The following is a 20,889-nucleotide window of genomic DNA, read 5'->3' on the forward strand; positions in this document are numbered from 1 at the left end:
AACAGGCAAGTCAGCAGCAGCAACAACAGCGTAAACTAGCCCGAGATAGGAGCTTGGCTTATCGTCCCGTGCTCCACGGCGTGCGACTCAACAAACAAACCATGTATGCCGGTCCGGGCCATACAGGCACATCATGCGCCTGCAACTGACACATGCTTGGCCAAGTCCCCAGTGGTGCGGCACTTTTTGTTACGCAAGGGCGTGAAGGCATCGGCGTTGCCCGTCTCCCCGACGGCGGTGGCTTGATACCTACATATTCCTACAGGACCCCTGTGTACTTAGGCAACTGCTTCGCATGCACTCTCGGACGCGCAATGATGTGTGATGTGATCGCCCTGCCGCGCACGGCAATAGTTACCTAACGTGTTCACACACATCAGAGAGGGGCAGAGGAGGAGATCGACGCGGGCACGGGCAGAGCGGATGGGCCTGGGGAAAGATAGAGCTGAAAGAGAGTGAGAGACAAAGAGAGAGGGACGGACCTTTAGATGCTGTCTAGATGACACTGGCACTGACGCCGGCACTAACTGCTCAGATGAAAACGGGCCTATGCTGAGAAGAGTATCGGTTGCCAAATGAAGAGACGGGGAGGCCTGAGGGTAAGTGGTTTCGTAAGAGAAAACGGGCCACACAAAAGCCCAGAGCTTGGGGCGTGATGGTTCGCATCAATTCAGATACATAGCGTTCGTATAGACGTCGCAAACCTAGGATACCAGGCACTGACAATGTGTCTTCTTGCAGCGTAAAGCTGCGAACCTGCCATCACAAGACCCGCACACCCCTCCGTTCAACCGCTTAACTTCAGTCCTCATCCCAGTTCTGCCAAGAACAAGTTAGAGACTTGCATCGTGATTACAAGGGGCATCGTAAACCTACCGCGTTAGGCCCAGGGGGCTTAGGGCCTCCAGCTTGTCGGGCAACAATAATCTGGTCTACCGACAGCACCGTCCGCGCAGCCTCGGTAGCAAGCTTGATAGCCCATTGCTTCGTCACTAGAAGGTCCATAATGCCCTGTTCCTCGGCGTCTAGAGTGCCCGTATGGTCCTGATTCTGCGTAGACAGTTAGCGAAAGTCATGTCACGGGTCGTAAAAATACGCACCTCGATATCAACGCCTGTGGACCAGCCGTCCTCTTTCTGATGGGCGGCATACAGCCGGCTAAGAACCTCGGTGGCATCCAGACCGGCGCTTTCGGCCAGGGTCCTGGGCACCACCTCGAATGCCTCACCGTACTTCTTGATTGAGTACTGCGCCAGGCCCTGTGTCTTATCTCCGACGGCCTGTATCCTTTCGACGAGCTCGATCTCTGTCGCGCCTGCGCCGGGGACAAGACGGGCGTCCTTGGTGATGGCCTTGATGACGTTGACGCCGTCGTCGACGGCCCGCTCAATGTCATCGAGGTGGTTCTGCGTGGCTCCACGGAGGACGAGCGTCGCGGTTCTCGTCGCCTCATCCTCCTGTCTGAAGACGGTCACCCGGTCGCCGCCAATCTCCAGCGTCTCAACCACGTCGATGTTACCCATCTCGTCCGGCATGGGCGCGCCGAGACGGGCAAGAGGCGTTGCGCCAACGACTCTGCACACCCGCCTCAGCTCAAACTTGCTGAGAATCTTGATGACGAGGATTCCATAGCGGTTGAGATAGTGCATGGCCAGCTCGCCCACGGTCGAACCCGCCACGACAACGCGCAAACCGACGTCATGAAGCTCCTTGATAGCGGCCTCAAGCTGCGTCTCTTCGCCCTTTGTGAAATCCAGCATCTCCTTTGCGTTGTGTAATAACACAGTACCCTTCGTCTCGGTCTGACTGATGTCGATGGGGCAAGTGAAGACGCCGACCTTGGCTTTCTTGGCCTTCTTGACTGATCCATCAGGCTCCTTGGCGAACACCATGCCCTTGACAACGCGGCTCTGTTCTAGGCTCCCACCCATGATCTTGACGACGCGGATGTTGTCAACGTTGAAGTTGACTGGGTTCTTGGGAAGTACTGAGAGCACAGCCTCGGAGACGAGGTTGGCCAGGAATTCCTCGTTGCCGTTCTGCTTGCTGGCAATGACGGTCCGAATGGCCTTGCTCAGCTCCTCCTGCGACCGCAAATTCTCCACCTTGTCGATCTCGAGCTCCTCCAGCGTGTCGAGGGCAATCTTTTGAGCTCGCTCGTAGCCGGTCACGATATCGGATGTCTTCAGGCCCATGCGTAATAGATCCTCGGCTTTCTTGAGCAGCTCGCCGGCGAGCACGATGACAAGATTAGTGGCGTCGCCCATCTCGGCCTCCTGCTGCTGGCTGGCCATGACAAGAAGCTTGGCCGCCGGGTGGACCACGTCGAGCTCACGCAGGATGGTGGCGGCGTCAGAGGTGAGGATCATCTTCTGCAGGTGGTTGATGACGATCTTGTTGCGGCCGTACGGACCTAGCGATGTCTGGACCGTTGACGAGATGGCGCGGCACGCATCAATGTTTCGGAGTATGGCTCCATCTTCAGAGTCGTAGCTGTGGGCGGGCGAAGGGGTAGCTGGTCAGCACTGAGTGACGGAGGCTTGTGATGCAAACACGGGCATGGCGGGGTAGGGACAGACGGGCAGAAAACGGCAACTCACTTATTGTAGCCCTGCTTAAATAAGCCGGCATTCGGCGCGTTGGGGATGTTCAAAGACATGATAGCGGTCCTCGAGGTCTGGTGGCTCTCGTGGGTTGCCTGGTTGAAAGTGCGGCTTTCTCAGGAGGTAAACCGTCAACTCTCGAGCTTCCCGCTTGTGTCCCACTTTGGAGGGCCGTAAAAAAAGTTGATAGAAGCAAGCCCAAGTCAACAAAACGGCAGCCTTGGCCCCGCAGCAGCCACGCCCAATGGGGGGGAACCCACCCCAAGCACCCCGGACTCCACCACCGTCTTGCTGAAGTGGGCCCCCCCCGATGTCAGCCTCGTCGCGCGCAAAGAGACCCGGCTCCTTCGTGACCTTTGAGTACTATGTACAGTACAATCAGGTAGCTTGATACCATTCGACGCCCTCTTCAATTGCAACCCAAACACTTCACGCTACATTTATCCAAGTCAAAAATATTCTTAACGCGCCGTTCCAAATCGCCACAACTTCAAACCCAACGCAACCTTCTTTGGCACCACACATACAGTTTTTCTACCCGTCGTCGACATGGCACCAGGTACGTTTGAAACATTTCCTCCCTCAACCAACGTGACAGGCGCCCATTGATGGGACGGGCCGTGGCGTTTTTGGATGATCAATTCACATCCCGCGGATACTCGACCCGACGCTGACATGTCGTCTCCCCATCAGCCACGTCCACCCCTCCTGCCCTCCCCCCGTCGGTGGAGGAAGCTTACCGCCGAAAGTGCATCCAGCTCAAGCAGCGGACAAACGAGGTCGAGGAAGCAAACGACGCCGCCAGGCTGCGCCTCGGCCGCCTCAAGCGCCAGGTGGAGAAGATGCGGCTGGAGAGGGCATTCTTGCTCGAGCAGCTGGCCAAGCGGACGAGCACTAACGTGGAGGATTCTGACGGCAGCCCTAGCCCGCCGCCGACAGTAAGTTACCAGCTGGACGACTATGCCCTCGCAACGCCGACAAGGGCTAACGCCACCCCGCCGCCACAGCCCAAGGAGAAGCCGCTGCGGATCAAGCGCGGCCACCGCAAGCCGTCGGCCCTCACGAGCCTCGAGGCCTCGTCTTCCCTCGCCGCCCCCGGCTCGACCTTCATAAACCAAAACGTACAGGCGCACTCCCCGAGCTCGGACGCCTTCTCTGCCGCGCAGCAGCCGGATGGCGCGGGCAAGACCAACGGCGTGCACGAGGCGCCCAAGAAGCCGGGGACCGCCTTCGACCTGTACTGCGACGACAACCGGGAGTCGCTGAAGGAGAAGAGTAAGGGCGGCGACGCCAACGTGGAGGAGGAGCTCTCGCGCGGCTGGAAGGATCTCACGGACAGCCGGCGCGACGAGTACCAGGTCCGCGCGGACCAGCAAACGGCCGAGTACGAGAAGGAGAAGGCGGCCTTTGACGAAAAGGCAAAGAGCGGGGACGACGACGCCAAGGCGGACAGCAACGGCAACGCTGAGGCGACAGAGACGGAAAGGCCGGCCGCGAGTGCCGGAGGAGAGGAACAGACGCCCCGTCCGCAGGAAGACGTCGAGATGACGAATTACGACACGGATCAAGAAACTCAGGGTGAGCGGCCGGAGGAATAACGCACGCTGAATCATTAACGGCCAAACTTGAGATTTCCTAGGGTGGGGGTCGGGGTGTTTTTAATGTTTCTTCGGAATTGGTAACACGCTATTCTGCACGAGCGAGGGCCGTACTTTAGGCACTCGTCTTTATTTCCTGTGCAGTTGGGCAGATGGAGATTTTGTTGGGGCTCATTGTATTGTTATTCTGGACTCGTCACGGATCGGGATACGGGACTCGGCGTGGGCAAATGCACTTCGTTTTCTGCAGCTGGATCTTCTGTTGATCACAGTTAATATCATATACGGCATTGGATCCAGTCAGGTAGCAGCACTGCTTGATCGTCACTCAGGCGCTTAGGAAGTCGGTCTAACTAGTACATGCGCGTGTCGCATCCTCGGAACGTCAACTGGTATGTTTATATCCGACCCAAATATTGGTGGCGATGGACCTTCTAAGGATATACATACAGATCGGGTATTGTACAACTAGAACCAATCTCTGTCTCCCTTCCCATGCTGTGCAGCACCGTTGGGCACGACAGGTAGGCAATAGTATTTTCCCGAGCCAAGACGCCAGAACAGAACATCCTCCCATAACATTAGACCAGAGGGGAAGCCGAAACGCCAGAGGATGCAAGAACGATGACAATGCTCCGTGTAAACGCCAGTTGTCAGACAGACGTCGGGTACTGTCTCCTCGGTTTAATCAACACCAACCATCAAGTCAACAACGATATTCACCAATGCAACCACGATCTCGGCCGCGATGAGGATAATCACTGTTTTGCGCCACGGCATTTGTCAGCAACTAATCCCTCATTGCGCGATGACGTACTGAGAGAAGTACACTCGGGGTGGGGGGGGGGGGGGGGGGGGGGGGGGGGGGGAGAGAGAGAGAGAGAGAGAGAGAGAGAGAGAGAACACAACTCACCAATCCACTCCAACTTCTCTCCATGGCCGTGGCTCAACTGGTCCTTGAGCACAGCCAACAAGTCGGCAATCACTTCCATCCTCTCCGTCAGCAACCCGGCGCGTTGGTCCATCTCGAGATAGCTCCGCACGGCCTGATAGACGGGCTCGAGCTGGGGTTCGACCCAGAACAGCTCGGGCGTGTCCAGCACGGAGCCGTTTAGGTGGATGCTGATGCGCAGGATGAAGAGCTCGCCGATCTGCATGTTGATCTGTGAGCGAGAGAGAGCAATCTTGCCTGTTAGGGCGAGCTGTGCGGGGATGTCTTTGCATGTGTCGATTGTGGAGGCTATGAGTTCTTCGAAGAGGGAGGTCTAGCATGGCGCAATGAGTTTATTAGTTGCGCTTTGTGAGGGAGAAAAGGGAAAGGAGAAAGGCGAACCTTGACGCTCTGGGCCAGCGCGTGCGAGATGGCCAGCTTGGTCATGTAGTTGTTCTTGTCGCGGAGCGTGATGAAGTCGTTGTATATCCGTGCCTGATACTCGCGAGTGTAATAAAAGTTGAACTTTTCCGTCTCGACATCGTCGGGCCCGAGTTTCTCCACTTCAAACTTTGCAATTTCTTTCAGGAAGCGTTGCTCCTGGCCCGCCGACATGCCCCATATTACAACAACGCCGTAATCAAAGAGGAAGACTTCTGGCGTGTGCACCTCGGTGTCGAAATCGGCCGTGTCGTTGCCGGCTAGTGTGTCTTGCTCCGTTATGAGCTGCTCGCTGAGGATGTCGTCGGCACTTTGCTGGCGTCCGGACATTCCGTTGCTCAGCGCGGCAGTACTCCCCTCAGACTGGAGGTTTATCAGATCCTCTTCATGTCGGAGGTGGTCTCCGATACTACTCGGGACGTTCCCTGTCGAGTGCCGTCTTTCTGGGTTCGAATGGACTTCCATGAGCCTCTCCTGCCGTGCACTGCCCACATACTTAGAGCTGTAGCTGTACGGGGTGTAGATGCACTCGTCGATCAACTTGGGGTTCGCACCCCGCCCTTTCCCCCTTCCCTTCAGGAATCGTAATAGCCCGTCCATCTGGTATCGGTTGGCGGTGCAGTAAGCCGTGACTCGCGGTAACTTGTCACGGTCTGCCTTGCCGAGACGGGCGGCATCACGGCGAGCCGTCGGGTCCTTGATGCGAGTGTACTGTGAGTAGACGTCACGACCGCTCTCCTCGTCGACGTCGCCGGTCTCCAGCTCCGGGTTCGGTAGAAGTTTGAGTTTCTGCGCGTTCTTGGTGCTGCGCTGGGGACCAATCTTGGGCAGCCCGCCGGCGGAAGCGACCAGCGGGAGGCTGGTACCTGCGAGGTTCGAACTTCCGGGCGGAGCGCCGCCATGGCTGTTACGTCGGCGGAGTTTGCTATTTAGGGCCGACAGCATGGGAGGCCCGCCTCCTAGGCCGCCAGTGCTAATTGCGGAGGGGCTTAGGGGGGACGTCGAGTGCTGGTGGTGTGATGTTCGCGACGGCCGGTAGGCAGCGTCGGGCTCGATCGTCTTGGTCACCGGGTTCGGATTAAACGTGACATTTCGCGGAGGCCTCGACGGTCGGGCGGATTCCGGGGACGGCGGACCAGAGGCAGGAATGAGGGGAGTATTCTCCGTTACCGTGCTGCTCGCCATGGTGGTCTCGCACCAATCACTGATCACGGTCGGACTGAAACAGAGGTCTCAGCGGCTGTCTCAAGCTCGACAACAGCATAAACAATGACTGACGGCTTCCGCAGGCTACGGCACTGCCAATGAAGGGCACGTTAGCAACGTATCTCGTCTCGCTGCTGCCAATCGAGTGCGCCGGAGCAGAATTTTAATGGAAGCCTGTCGGGTGCAATTGGTTGCGGAAAGCAGTAGATTGGCCCTTTTTCTTTGCGTCTGGTTGATTGATGACGTCTGGGCGGTACTTCCCTGTACCGAGCCGTTTCCCCATCAGTTGGCCCCACCACTGCGGGTCGCTGCTGTGAGAAAATGCGGGGTTCTGGGGCGCTGCATGTTTTAGTGGCTGTCCAGGGCTGTGGTTGCAAGGAAATCATGTGTGCTGCAGGCGGCCAAGGACGTTGAGCGCACTGCGACGTTCAAACGTCCCTTGGCTCGCACAACATCTGCGAGCCATCCTCCATTGATCGACCGTAGAGCACGTGGTAAGGAAGACCCCGCGTCAACGACGAGACCCGGCTTGCATACAGACACATATACAAGGAGAGCAATAGAGGGAGGTTCGCCTTGCCGTTTCTGCAAAAGCAGTCTCAGGGCCTCTCGGCTTGGTGCCCTCAATTCTGCCCCGCCAACGATGGTTTTGTATAAAGATGGCGTCGGAGTTGTATTTCTGTCTTGCTGTTACTACTTCGGATGAACACGTCTTTCCGTAACTCATTCAATTGTATTCTGACAACTAGTCAACCAGCATCGCTTAGTTCTTCTTCACAACTCCATATACGGACATTGTCTCATATATGACCTCGATTAGCCTTCGCAGGGTGGTGGAGACTCGCCGATGATTTGATTTTAACTACCAGTAGTTATGTCCTCCGTCTCCTGGTGCTAGTTCCAATGCGATCTTCGAACAGCTCGATTGTCTGTCCTGTAAACGGCTTTCTTCAACCGAACGTCACCGGTCTCTTTCCCTTATACCAGTCGATTTCTTCTTTCCTCTCACTCCTCCTCACTGATCTCTTCCTCCGAATCCTCTATTGGGCTAGGAAGGGCCCCTGCCGGCTTCATATTCGCTTCAGTTCCGCGAGTACTAGAAGGCTCATCCGCCAAATCCACCCTCGCCCCCTCCGCCTCATGATCATTACCACTATCCTCGGCCACCATGTCCCCAATATTCAGAGGCCCTGTAAGTTCGCTCTCCACAACTTCCACTACCAACTTCAGGAAACCCCACCGATATCTCTTCCCAAACGGCGGCTTCCATTCAATTTCTACAGGTACACAGGAGCCACCCTCATCAAGTTTGGCCTCTTCAAAACTATCAATCATGCCAGGTTTGACTTCGTATGTGTAATGGTGGTTGTCTTCGATCCTGTGGTTCTTTGGTTTCGCCAGTTCCAGGAAAACGGACAAGGCCGCCTGGTTAGCCATGTGGACGGTCGTGTACGTCCCATGCAGTTTTGTGGCGGTCTCTAAAAGGTCGAGAGGAGTGCTGTAGTAAGGAAGGGCGACGGTGGAAGTGCTTGTAATGCTTGACTCCCGCTGGGTTTGTGGTAGGTTGTTGTCCTCCTCCTCCTCCTCTTCTTCTTCTTCTTCTTCTTCTTCTTCCTCTCTCTCCTCTTCTTCCTCCCTCTCTTTTTCTTCCTCTCTCTCTTTTTCGTTCTCTTCCTCCCCCTCTTTTTCGTTCCGTTTCTCCCCCTTTTCGTCACTGTTCTCTTCCTCCACACCCCCATCTCTAATCTGTCCATCAGCGACCTCCACAATTCTCTCCTTCTCTCTCCTCACCCTCTCATCCTCGCCCCCGCACTCGAAAACCAAACTCAACGCCCTCCCTCCTCCTCCATCCTTACCCTCCTCCTTAGCAAAGACTACCGACGACCAAACATCCCACCTCCGCCTCCTATAAACCTTCGCCGCTCCCACGTCCACCCTCACCGCCTTCTTCCTCCCCCTCCCCGCCGCCATCCCCATAACAACCCGCTCCAAATCCCTCGTCTCCTCCGCGACCCAAAAGAACTGCACATCCCCGCCCGCGAACTCCACTTCCCCTTCGTACAGCAGCTTCCTGTCGGACGGGGAGGCGACCATGGCCCAGGCCTTTTTGACGACCCCCTTCTGAAGCCTCTCGACGCGCGCAGAGGCCTGGGCGTTGGCGTCGTGGAGGGAGAGATGTTCGGAACAGCGGATGGGCGGTTCGTGGTCCCGGAGTCGGGTGGGGGCGGTGGGGAAAGGGGGAGAGGGGGGAGCGAAGCGCTTGGTGCGGTAGACGACCCACTGGAAGACTGTTCGATCTGGCCCGAAGGCTTCGAGGGCGGGGAGGGTCTCCGGGGGGTTGGATTCAGTTTGGGGCTGCGGCTGTGGCTGCGGCTGCGACTGCGGCGTGGGCCGGGAGGTGGAGTGCGGTTGCCGTGCTGATAGTGGCTGTAGTTGCTGTAGGCGCGATGAGCCGGGACCGGGCCCAGGGCCGCAAAGATGCGGAGTCGTTGAGGAGATGGTGGTGGTTTGGTTTCCTTGATTGATATTGTTGCTGCGTGTGACATTATGGGAAGGCTGGAATATGTTGCGGGACTGGTTGAGGTTCAGTTGGTGAGTGGCTGGCGACGGTACCAGAGCTGGGGCGGGTCGAACTCCTAGTTGCTGCGCCGATGTCGTTGCTTGGGGCTTTGGATTAAAGATGCGGTGACCGTTGGTTTCCCGCTGTCTGTTGCTGCCCGGGAGATTTGACACAATCCTGGTCGTTTTCTTTTCCGGGACCTTAGCGGCCATCTCCCGGAAAAGCTCTGCTAAACCGGCTTGGTCGCATCTCTGATCGCGGTTTGGCTGTGAAACCTGGGTGGGCTTTTCACTGTGCTCTCGGGCTCTTTGTCCTTCAGAATGATGTTTGCTGAGGGGAGACTCTTCGTGCTTGCTTGTGGTTGACGAGCGAGTCTCCTTCCTGTATTTCTGGCCAAGAAGATGCCTGATCTGTGATTTTTGCGAAGATGACTGGAGCTTACCGTTTCGAACGCCATCGTAAGCGTAAGGGATAGCGCTCTCACTCCTCCGCGCTTTTTCACGCCCTTTTTCCTCAAGTCTCCTTCTTTTCCTTTTAGGGCGGAGGGTTGTAGCTGGCCAGTTTAGACACACATCTCGGTCTATGACTACCGACAGTGGTCGCTTTTGCGAGTTGCTTGGCGTGGCTTTGGAGTTTTCCGGTGCTCCTACTTGAGAACCACCAATGATTGAGTCATCGGTCGCCGGGTCCCGTCGTGTGTTCCCCTTGTAGTTATATGCTGAAAGGAAGGCGCTTCTTATCGTAACTGCCCGTGGATCGCAGCTGACAGGATGTGTCGCCGCTTTCGCCTCCACAGTTCCGTCAGGAGGTGCAGTAGTCTGCGTAACTGATAGCCCAGCGGGCCTGGCGCCCTTCTTGCATCTGCGTATTGCTACCAGGATGTCGTCTTGCTCGTCATCTGTGTCGTTGTCTATGGCGGGGATACTATCCCGACCACCTGATAATGGCAGTGTCTCCACTGTGGTGTAAAGAAATGGTCAGTAGCCGGCCCTTCTTGGATCAAAGAATGCGTGTAACTGACGGGTATGGGTTGAAGCTTGAGCAGCCGCCTTTGATTCGGCGAAGCCACCCTCCGCCATCCCTAAGCCAGGAGGTTCCGTGATGAGGTTCTGTAGTGCCGCAGATGGAGCAACGACTGCATTTGGCTGTGACAAGTATTGGGTAGCTCCTAAGGTAGCCGACTCTGAAGACGGTGCATCCCCTGCGATGCCGGCAAAGTTCCAACTTTGAACAAGAGATAAACCTGCTTCCATTGGATTTTCTCCAGGCAATGACCGGTTATGGTCCGGTTGGCAAGTAGACAGACCAGCTGAAGACGGGCTTACGCTCAACTCGCCGACGATAGGTTTTGCGAGTGGCAGGTCATTCAGAAAGCCAAAGACCGTACCCATGAGTGTAAATTGCTCACTAGTCACTCCATCCCGGAGAATAACTGGTAGGGAGATGAAGTGAAAAGATCGAGATGTAGACGTGGTTGGTAGAAGGTGTGAAACAAAGTGTAGAGGATTTATAGATGGGAGGAAGTTTGGGCGAGACCGTGGATGGAGTGTTGATGCTCTGAGAAGCAGGTGGGTGTTGGTAGACTCTGTGCTCTGCAACTTCGAGACCGTGAGCTGTTAGTAGCAGGTTATCGTCTGTGGGATGTGTGAGAACGGGGGACGGGGAATGAAGTTGCTGAGATAGGAGGTGAACGTTGCAAAGTTGGAATAAGTTGTGCTCGTATTTCATTACTTCGTCCGATGGCCGGTGGAAGGCGCGAGGGCAAGGTTATGAAGTGAAACGATTGAGGTTGGCGTTGCAGTCTCGGTGACGTGCGAGATTGAGGGTTGTATTGGTGAGTACGGTTATCAGATTCCTAGAATGGAGCAAATTCACCCTTACTCAGCATCATCGAAGCGGAGGGAGGAACCCAGGTGAATCGAAATACTCATATTTGACATTTTACACGCAATCACTCGGCCTTTAACCATCACTCCGGGTCGTCCGCGTACTTGGCCTCATCTTCAAGTTTCTTCAGTTTGTTCTTGCCTTCCTCGGTGGTAGCATCGATAATTTCTTCCTCGACGCTCAAAATACCGGCCTAAAGAAGTCATTAGTTTCCGTGACGCAAGAGAGGATTCGAAAAGGAGATGCTCACCTCGCCCAGTTTCCCGACCAAATCTTCTGCCTCATCCACCTTCATCTCCCCGAGCACTTTATTGACCTCGTCCAAACTCCCGGTCTCTAACGCTCTTTTCATCTCTGGTTTGAAGCTCTCAAAAATCTCTCTCCCTGCCTTCTCCGCGGGGTCGTCACTGTTCTCCGGCGGAATCTTGATGTTGATCACGGTTCCCGGCTCGACAGCGTGCAGCTGAATCTGCTCTACCCCTTCCGCCTTACCCTCGGCTGCGTCCTTTGCTCGCTGTTGAGCTATTTCTTTTGCCCGTGTCTTGATCTTCATGTATGTGTCCTGTACGTCTTTGAAAAAGATGTCTTGCGCCTGGTGGCCAGGGGTAGTGATGCGCTTGAAGAAGAGGGCGACACCATCGCGGCCCAGGGCACGGCAATACTGCAGGATGGTGGCTTGGTGTACGCAGTTGCGTGCGTAGTCGGGCCGGTTCTCCAGTTGGGCGTCGAATGCGAGGGCTAGGAGACCGTCGGTCTCCTTTTCGCTCAAGATTTCAGGGTGTTGGGAGAGGAAGGCAAGCAAGTCGCGGTATTCGCTCGATTTGATTTGGGCGAACTGTTTCGCGAGCGGCGAGGCAACGATTTCTTCGTCATCATGACCATTGGCAGCCTCGGAAGCGGATGCAGGCGATGAGGAAGCGGCGGAAAAGTTTGGATTGAGTAGCTCGACGGTGGACTCCTTGGCCCCTGAGCCGGATGACGACGGCTTTGACTTGTTGACATGCGAGCTATCGAAGCCCGTGTGGATGCTCTCGCTAGTAATCTTGCGGGACTCTTCTTTCTCGAGTTCGGCGAGCTTCTTTAGCAGTTCTCCCTGCAGGTCAGTGACCTTCTTGAGGTGGTCCTCGATCTCGGCAACCATTCCGTCGTATCTCTTGTCCTGCTCAATCTTCTTCTCGTCAAGCGCCTTGTTCACTTGGTCGAGGAGCGTCGCCATCATCTTGGTGTAAGTGGGCAGCGGCTCCTCGGCGTTGTGGACTCCGGCCGGCCGCGGGGGAGGCTGGTCGTCCTTGGGGTCCAGCGACACCGCCGACTCCATGACGGCTTGGAAGGCAACCTCACCGGGATTCCTGGTCTGCGCATCAGAGGCATGGGACTTGAGCGAGGCAAGCAAGGCCGAGATGCGCTTGATCAGGGCGTCATTGATAATGCGCTCGTACTTGAGCGTCTCGATCTGGTTCTTGCGTTGTTGCCGCTCGAGATGGATCTGGTGCTGCTTGGCTCGGATAAACGAGCGCTTATCGACATTGGGATGCACCTCAATGTCGGAATCATCGCTCAGCTCCAGCGCGTCCTGGACGGCGAAGCCGAGGTTAGTCTTGGCGTCCAAGGCACGGTTACAGGGCAGCTCGACTAAGCACACATACCCATTTGCTATAATCGACCGGCATTGTGTCTAACCCACGGCTAGCGACCTGAGATACGGGGATGGTTCGGTTGTGGACAATGATAAGAGCAAACCAAGTATGCAAAGCAAAGCAAGCGCAAATACCTAGCGTAAAGTAGTCCAAGTGTCAGACGTCGCTGCTAGGCGATTGTCCGTGAAAGGTCGATCAACAACGGCGGGGTAGCTTCTAGAAGCACATGTGGGGCGCGCCAGAATGATACAGTACCTTCGCACCCCATTCTGTTTCAGCGTCTTTGCAGCCTCTGATCCCAGCTCCTATTGTACAGGCCATACTCTACCTCTCCTTCAGTTCCCTTTCCGAGTCCAAGACCGCCCACACCACACTCACGGGGCCCTTTCTCGTCGAGCTCGTGTGGTCCTTCTTTCAGACGTTTGAATACCCTCAAAGCATTGTTCCGGCCAATGTCTACCAGGTCCCGATTGCTGATCTGGACGTGTTCATCAAACCACACACAGCCATTCGGGATGCTCTCGAAGGGATAGTCGATCGAGAACATGATCGACTCGGATCCAATCTCCTGCATGGCACAGAGCAGTGCCGGCGTTGAGAAGTGGCCAGACGTGGTGATGAACAGCTGCGAGCCAAAGTAGTCCCTGACCAGCTTGTCCTTTGCCATGGGCATATTCGGGAATCGTGCCCGGTTGAGCTTGTGGTCGATGCGATAGAGGTCGTAGGGACTAAGAAGATGGATAGTCAGCCAGTGCTAAAAGAGGGAAGGAAAATTGGAAAAGAATAGAAACCATAACAGCAGAAACTCACATATGCTCCCCCATATGCCCAATCACAAGCTTCAACCCCGGGAACCGATCCAGCGCGCCCGACGTCACGATCCCCAGCACATGCATCCCGACTCTGTGCGCGTACCCTAGCGCCGAGTACGCCAACCAAGGCCGGTCCTTCCACATCAGCTCAAACACCTCTTGGGTCGCTTCCCTCGGATGCAGGTACACGGGCATCTCCAACTCCTCGGCCGCCCTCCAGAATTCATCATACTCCTCCCCTACATCATAGAACTTCATCCCGCCCGCCCCCTTGTCCTTCCCCGTCCCCGTCCCCGTCCCCTGTCCCCTCTCAACGCTCTGATAATCATTCACCATGACACCCACAAACCCCTCCTTCCCCTCGACGCACCGCCTCAGCTCCCGCGCCGCCTCCGTAGCGTCATGCATACTCACGCTGACCAGCCCCGCAAACCGCTTGGGGTCCCGGGAGATCTCCTCGGCAAGCCTGTCGTTCGCCGACCGGGCCAGCGCCGCGGCGGCAGCCGGGTCGGCCACGCCCTGCGCGCCGGGGGACGACAGGGACAGGACCATCATGTCGACGCCGTTGTCGTCCATCTGCCGCAGCCGGGTGCCATGCACGTCGAGGAGGCCCGCGACCAGGTCCGGCCCGATGACGCCCTTTGGCGCGAGGGACGTGACGAGGCCAGAGGAGGCGAGGGACTCGAGGGTTGCCCACGCTTCTTCGAGGGCGATTTTGCCGAGCATTTTTCTTTTGGGATGTTTGTTTTGAGGGGGGGAGGGGGGCAAGAGTTGTTCTGGTGGAAGTAGCTATGGTAGGTAGATACGGTGAGGATGAGGCGGATATCAAGCGATGGACTTCAATGATGCTTGAGTGGGAGTCGTAGGTGAGCAGACCGATCGTGGACTAGACGGATTCTTTCGTTTACTGGCGATGTTACAAAAAAAAAAAAGAAAAATCGTACCATCTCACCTGCCTCGTCTACGCTACGTAGGTATATTAGAATGCATCCGAAGACAGCTGGAGCGTTTGGAGAGGATAACGGAAGCCGCTCTCCCCGCAGTTGCACCTCAACTGCCGATCTGCCTTGCTCGGAATTTGTAATAAACACCGGCTCAAACACTCTGCGAATAGTTCCTGGATGCAAGGTCGCAGGGTTCATTCCAATGGTCCCAACACAGCTTCGTAGTGGAATCTATTCAACTGCAGCACCTGACTTGCTAAACAAGGGCCAAAGCATAGCCATACAATCGAACCGCTCGCACACAAGCAACCTGCCGCCGCTTATTGAAATAAAGCTTGCTGCTAGTGCAACAGGCCCCATTGCATACGTAACTCAAGAGCCCTCCATGATATCATGACCAACGCCGTTGACAGGCCCCCAACCAACGCCGATAAACCCGCGTACAAGGAGATACCAGGGTCCATCGGTACTCATTACTTCTTCTGTCCCTCAACGAAATTCAGCGCCTCTTCAGTCGGCACGCAGTCAATCGTGCTGGTCTTGTTGTGGAACGTCACGCCGTAACACTTGTCGGCGACATGGACAATCTCGGGCCGGAAGGTGGTGCAAATGAACTGCGTATGCTGCTCCTTGGAGATAGTGTCGAGCAGGCTGGCCACAGCCGTCCGGTACTGCGCGTCCAGATTGGCGTCGACCTCGTCAAAGATGACAAAGGGACTCGATTCAGCCGCCTGGAGAGCAAAGATGAGGCACAGGGCGCACAAGCCTATGAGATGTTAGCTGAGGGAAATGGCTGAGTGATAAACTAGAGATAGACGCTTACTCTTCTGACCACCGCTGAGCTGCTGGATCTTTTGCTGCTCGTCCATGACCTTGGAGTTGAACGACACGCTGATGCCCACACCCGTGTAGCTCTCGACACCAGTTGTCTGCTCCTCGTCCGACTCGTCGGCGTTGCGGTTCTTGCCGCGGTCGGCCTTGCGCTGGATCACAAGACGCCCGTGGCCCGCCGGGACTAGCTTCTCAAAAATGGTGGCAAACTCCCGCGACACTTGCTTGAATGTTCGCTCGATTGCCTCGTCCTTCTCCTGGTCGAGATGCTCAATCAATGCTTCGATCGATGCCTGTGACGTGTCGAGCTCCTTCCGCCGCTTCAGCAGCTGCTCGCGCTGCGTCGTGAAGCTATTGTACTGGTCAAAGGCCTTCTTGTTCACATGCTTGTACTTCTTGAGCGCCTCGTTGACCTTCCTTAGCCTTGACTCGATCTGCTGCTGTTAGCAAGCCTTGGACGGAAACTGCCGAGGTCACGTCAACTCACCTGCTCCGATTTCATCTTCTCGTACTTCCCAAACGCCTCCTCGGGCAAGATGCCGAGATCCCGGATGTTCTTTGCGTACTCGGCAGCCTGGCTGACGAGCCGGGCTCTTGTCTGGATGTTCTTCTCCATCCTCTTTTGGTGCTGGCTCATCTGCTTCTGCAACTCCTGCATCTCCTGCTCTTTCTGGGCCCTTTCGGCCTCAACTTTCGCGAGTTCGCCGCTCGCTTTTTCTGTCTTCCGTTCGTTCTCTTGCAGTTGCTGCTCTACTTCGGTCATGGCCCTCTGTGCTTTCTTGAGTTCTCTCTGGGCGTCCTTGTAGCTCTCGCTGCCGCCTGCCGTAGAGTTCTCGAAAGCCTGGCTTCTCAGCTGATCCAACTGCGGCCGAAGGTGACTATTCAGCTCAGTCTCGAGAAGCCTCTTACGTCCTTCGAGCTCGAGGCGTCGCTTGCTGACTTCCTTCAGCTCACCCTGCAAGCGACGGAACTCTCTGTCAAACTCCTCTAGTTGACGCTCCTCGCTCGCTGAGAGCGCCTTCTTAAATTCTTGGGAGAGCTCAGCCTGATAGGTTGAGATGGAGTCGTCTAGCTCCTTGAGGTTCTTTTCTACCTGAGCTTGTCGGTCTAGGGCCGACTCCAGATGAGTCCGCTCGCGCTCCAGCTGCGCGTTCTTGCTCCGGAGCTCAGTCTTCAGCGGTTCGAAGCCGAGGTCGAACTGGCGCATTTGCTGCTCGAGCTTGTGCTCCTCGCCGCTGGCGCTCGTGACTTTCTGGTCGGTAATGTCGATTTCTTTCCGAATCTTGTCGATGTCTGCCAGCTGTTGCTCATATAGATTGCGCAGTGTCCTGACCTTCTGCACCGCATCTAGTCGTGACCTCCGTGCATCAACGTACCCCCCAGTCATTGCGCCCCTCTTGTTTGTTGTGTCACCTTCTGGCGTGATAGCATCTAGGCCGTGAGTTCGAGCGTACTGTGAAGCGATGGAAAGGTTTGGGCAGACAATGGTACGGCCGAAAACTTGTTGGAATGCCTTCTCATACTCCGGTTCGTACTCAATCTTGCTGATGAGAGGCTGGGCGTCTGATGCCCTGGGCATCTTAACTTGCCTGGGCCGCAGTTGCTCCAGAGGCATAAAAGTGAGCCGTCCACCGTAGGTCTTGTAGAGATGATCTGAGAGCATCGTTGCCGTTTTGTCGTTATCAACGACATAATGAAAGAGGCTGTTGCCCGCTACCTGCTCGACCGGCAACCTGTACGCCTCCATCGGCACTCTCATCAGCTCCGCCAGAGTGCCGTAGGCGCCAGGGACGTCCTTCTCCCGCTTCAGCCGCCTGATGGAAGCGAGTCCCTTGGCAGTTGCTGAATCCATGGATTGAGCGAGGATTGACTCTGCATGATCCCTCTCAGCCCGCGTGTTCGCGAGCAACGAGTTGAGCTTGTCTTCCTCGCGCCGAAGCCTCTTACGCTCTTCGTGCAGTTGCTCCCGAGCTTCCTGAGCCTTGGTCAACTTTTCGGCGAGAGTGCCTCGGTTTCCGCCGTAGCCCTCGATCTGTTGGCGGATGTCGTGGATAGACTGTTCTAACTGGGTGATGGAAGCCTCGACCGACTTCACTTGTTCCTTCGCATCCATGGCGTTGGCTTTCTGCACACCCAGCGACGTCGTGGCGTCGTCAATCTCCTGTTTGAGGAAGGAATCACGTTCAGCCTTTGTCTTAAATTGGGTACTCCGGGTCTGCTTCGTTAGTAGACGGCTTCGCCCGGCGGCGGCCAAGTCTCGCTGCATCCTGATCTCGTCCTCTTGGTTCTTCCACTTCTCATACTCGGGCTTGATTTTTGCAATGTCCGACTCGGCAGCCTGGATCTTCCCTCTGACTTCCCTTAGTTCAATCTCCTGCTTGTTCTGGTCTTGCTCCCGGGCGTGCCGGTTCTCATCGAGGTTCTTTGCTTTCAGTTCGGCCTTTGCTCGAGCTCGAGCCGCATCTTTACGATCTTCGTCTAGCTGGCGCCGCTCCATGGCAAGCAGATCAAGAGTCTGCTTCAACTCGTGGGACTTCTGATCCAAGGTGGCCATTTCCTTCTCCGTCTTTTGAAGCTGCACGCGGTCCTTCGTCGAAGCGCCGGCTCCTCCTTGCCTCGCTTCCTCCAGTTGCTCTAAGGTCTCGGCGTTGGTAGCTTGCAGTCGGTGCCAGTGGGCGTATTCGAGGCACCTCCGCTCCCGGTCTTTGTCCTGGAAGTCCCGAAGCTCATCCTTCTCCTCTTCCAACTCACTCAGGCGCTCTTTGATGTATGCCAGGGTCTCATCGATCTTCTCGCGCTTGCTATTCGTCTCGGCCATGATCTTGAGCGACTGTATCCGGCGATCATCGTACGTATTGGTTCCCGCAATCTCCTTCAAGAGATTGAGCCTCTCCGACTCCTTCATGTTGGTAATGGCGGCAACGCGCCCCTGGGGGACAATGTAGAAGGGGTTCTCCTTCGCAAACCCGGCCGTCTCGAGGATTTTGAGGACATCAGCCCGAGTCTGAACTTTCTTATCGACTGAATATTCATCTTTCTTGAGGCCAATCGTCCGGCGGATCACAACCTCATCGCCCGGTTCGCTGAACCGCTTATCCGAGTTGTCGAAGATGATCTCGACATATGCGGACATGACTGCCGAACCGGAGCCTTCGTGCAGGAGCGCCTGCCGCTCTTCGCGGCTCATGTTTGTGTAGGCATCGCTCAAGACAAACCGAATTGCAGCAAAGAAGTTACTCTTGCCCGAGCCATTGCGCCCGACGATGACATTGGTGCCGGGGGAGAAGGGTTCTATCACGGTCTGTTCCTTGTAGCTGAGGGCAATTGTCAGCACGTGTAATCAGAGCACACCTAGAGGCAATAACAACGAATGGAGCCAGGCTTATCCAGAGTTCTTAGCGCACCTTTTGAAGCCCTGAATGATGATCTGCTTGATATGCATATTTGCTCCCGTGCTGCCGACTCGACGGCAGAGTCAAAAACAACAGACAAATAGTGCGGCCAGTCAGGGGGAATATTTACGAGCATCAATACAAAGACAAATGTTGAAAGGTGTTTGTGACTGTTGTTGTTGTTGTCGTTGCTGTTGTTGTTGTTGTTGTTGTTGTTGTTGTTGTCGTCGTCGTCGTTGTTGTTGTGGTTTTTCTTGCGGGCATCACCATGTCGAGGTCTCTGGGGAGGAGCGAGCCCGCGCGGGTTGGCGTGGATGGATGGAGGGGGACTTTTCCTCACGCGTCTTGTCGCGCCCGTCGCAAGCTTCCACCAAACGCTAGAGCAAAAGCTCGGGCCTCGTTGGCCAGTCTTAGTCAGCACAGCACGTGGTCCTTCGTCTTGCCTTTAGGTTTTCCGGTGCAAGGTGCAAATCACGGTTTGGCCTATTTCCCCCTTGCATGCGATTTTCCGGAATTGGGGAACACCGGGGCCGAGCCCAACGGGGTTTGTTCCAAGATGATCACGTCGCGGCTTATGCACCCATCTTCTGACGACCACATCTGTGTCTTGTAATCTCTGTCGCACCTCCACCTATATACTTTGCCGGTCTTCTGTCATGGCCAGGGCTCCCCTACCTGATGAAGTGCCAGTATAGCGTAATGCGCGGCTTCGGGAGCCCGGATTTCATTTGCAGCCCTTGGGCTTGGGATGGGACAAACGCCCAGCTCCCGAATTATTAGTCAACTGCCTTGCGGTTCGGATACTGTGACTGCCAAGACGGTTTCTCTATGGTGCTGTCATCAACAGCGCTTTACTCCTGCTGTCCGCAGTTTTGCAAGTTTCCCCCGAAACTCGATGAAGTGTTTTTGACCATCAGCTCAGCTAGCATCTGGACGAGGAGCAACCCGTCTTGGACGAATTTTAGTTGCATGGCAGATCTGTGTTTCCATGGCAGATAAGGTGTGGCACCCGGCAGCCCAGGTTTGGTAATTTATGCACTTATCAGGTAGCCTTGGGCATACGGAAAAAGAACATGTGCAGGAGGCTGCTGCCGATGATTACGTCCCCCGTCCCGTTGTCTGGCCACACTCTGGCAGGTCGCCCTGAGAAGGGCGGCGGCGGACCTTGTTTATGCTGCGCAACACGGTACGGCGGGACGGCACGAATGTCTTGTGCCTGCGCTGTGTTCCAACCAAACCATCTCTGCGACGATGCAGCCTGAAGCTCTTGGGTAGATCCGAGAGCCTCGCTCTCAGGCAGACGAGGTGGACACGTTCCCGCTTTGGGCCCGTCTTGTGGATGTGGCACACTATAAAGTACCGGAACCGCATAGCGTACCACCCATTACGGTGGCGTATAAAGAAGGGAACAACGGATTGGCCGTCCGCCCTTCGGATTTCAAAGCCTGAGTGGATGGGTGCTGATTGATGGATGCGCTTGCCATGTTCTTTTTGTTCGTTGATGGGTGCAATGAATTTTGGGTCGGGGAACGGGGCACGGGACTTGGGGCGGCGCATGGACAGGGGTCTAGGAATGGCGCTAAAATGGAGGGCCGGGGGGCAGGATCGTTGGGAACGGCAAGGTCGCTTGTCTATAAATTTAAACCAATGTTTCTTTATAGACAGGCGCCCGCCCTCCACCCGACCTTCCCACGCTTGCTGCTCGCCCTGCGCGCACACTCCGCCTCGCCAAATCCACCACCCCCGCCTCACACCCACTGGCCACACCTGTGGCAGGTCGCTCAACCTGACCTTCCACCCTGCCGCCACACCTTGCATTGGTCTAGCCCACCTGCCCGCTCTCACCTTCTAAGAGTGGTTCACGGGAAAAAGGTAGATAGTCGCTCCCCATTATCTAAAATCGAGGTTATTTCATTCCTCACAGCTCCTCTTTGCATCCTGTTTTCATTTGACATCGAGCTGAGCCCTCCCACAGCGTATGGACAGGTAACCATTGCAACGCTTCATCAGAGCTATCCTTCAGCTGTTATTTCGCGCTACCGTTCGG

At 55.8% G+C, this 20,889-nt stretch overlaps 7 protein-coding genes across 7 annotated transcripts; 1 reads left to right on the top strand and 6 right to left on the bottom strand.

The window, feature by feature from the left end:
• Positions 1–801: 801 nt before the first annotated feature.
• CCT8 (T-complex protein 1 subunit theta) lies at positions 802–2,659 on the bottom strand (the record flags this gene model as incomplete). Its single annotated transcript, XM_071065904.1, has 4 exons — positions 802–819; positions 877–1,050; positions 1,101–2,493; positions 2,601–2,659. 4 exons carry the CDS (start codon positions 2,657–2,659, stop codon positions 802–804), a joined length of 1,644 nt encoding a protein of 547 aa, XP_070922005.1.
• A 493-nt stretch (positions 2,660–3,152) lies between these two features.
• Positions 3,153–4,201, top strand: MFIFM68171_10486 (uncharacterized protein; the record flags this gene model as incomplete). Its single annotated transcript, XM_071065905.1, has 3 exons — positions 3,153–3,162; positions 3,297–3,541; positions 3,611–4,201. 3 exons carry the CDS (start codon positions 3,153–3,155, stop codon positions 4,199–4,201), a joined length of 846 nt encoding a protein of 281 aa, XP_070922006.1.
• Positions 4,202–4,885: 684 nt separating this feature from the next.
• Positions 4,886–6,758, bottom strand: RMD1 (sporulation protein rmd1; the record flags this gene model as incomplete). Its single annotated transcript, XM_071065906.1, has 3 exons — positions 4,886–4,962; positions 5,115–5,466; positions 5,535–6,758. 3 exons carry the CDS (start codon positions 6,756–6,758, stop codon positions 4,886–4,888), a joined length of 1,653 nt encoding a protein of 550 aa, XP_070922007.1.
• Positions 6,759–7,784: 1,026 nt separating this feature from the next.
• MFIFM68171_10488 (uncharacterized protein) lies at positions 7,785–9,551 on the bottom strand (the record flags this gene model as incomplete). Its single annotated transcript, XM_071065907.1, has 1 exon — positions 7,785–9,551. The coding sequence occupies one exon, from the start codon at positions 9,549–9,551 to the stop codon at positions 7,785–7,787; it is 1,767 nt and encodes a 588-aa protein (XP_070922008.1).
• Positions 9,552–11,308: 1,757 nt separating this feature from the next.
• CDC37 (hsp90 co-chaperone Cdc37) lies at positions 11,309–12,896 on the bottom strand (the record flags this gene model as incomplete). The annotated part of the gene is made up of 3 exons (XM_071065908.1): positions 11,309–11,419; positions 11,477–12,799; positions 12,873–12,896. 3 exons carry the CDS (start codon positions 12,894–12,896, stop codon positions 11,309–11,311), a joined length of 1,458 nt encoding a protein of 485 aa, XP_070922009.1.
• A 241-nt stretch (positions 12,897–13,137) lies between these two features.
• Positions 13,138–14,401, bottom strand: MFIFM68171_10490 (uncharacterized protein; the record flags this gene model as incomplete). The annotated part of the gene is made up of 2 exons (XM_071065909.1): positions 13,138–13,591; positions 13,674–14,401. The coding sequence occupies 2 exons, from the start codon at positions 14,399–14,401 to the stop codon at positions 13,138–13,140; spliced, it is 1,182 nt and encodes a 393-aa protein (XP_070922010.1).
• A 691-nt stretch (positions 14,402–15,092) lies between these two features.
• On the bottom strand, positions 15,093–18,892 carry SMC3 (Structural maintenance of chromosomes protein 3; the record flags this gene model as incomplete). Its single annotated transcript, XM_071065910.1, has 4 exons — positions 15,093–15,385; positions 15,443–15,887; positions 15,938–18,764; positions 18,855–18,892. The coding sequence occupies 4 exons, from the start codon at positions 18,890–18,892 to the stop codon at positions 15,093–15,095; spliced, it is 3,603 nt and encodes a 1,200-aa protein (XP_070922011.1).
• Between the last annotated feature and the right edge of the window lie 1,997 nt (positions 18,893–20,889).

Source organism: Madurella fahalii (assembly GCF_045866475.1).
Source record: "Madurella fahalii IFM 68171 DNA, scaffold_6, whole genome shotgun sequence".
NCBI classification, from domain to species: Eukaryota; Fungi; Ascomycota; class Sordariomycetes; order Sordariales; genus Madurella; species Madurella fahalii.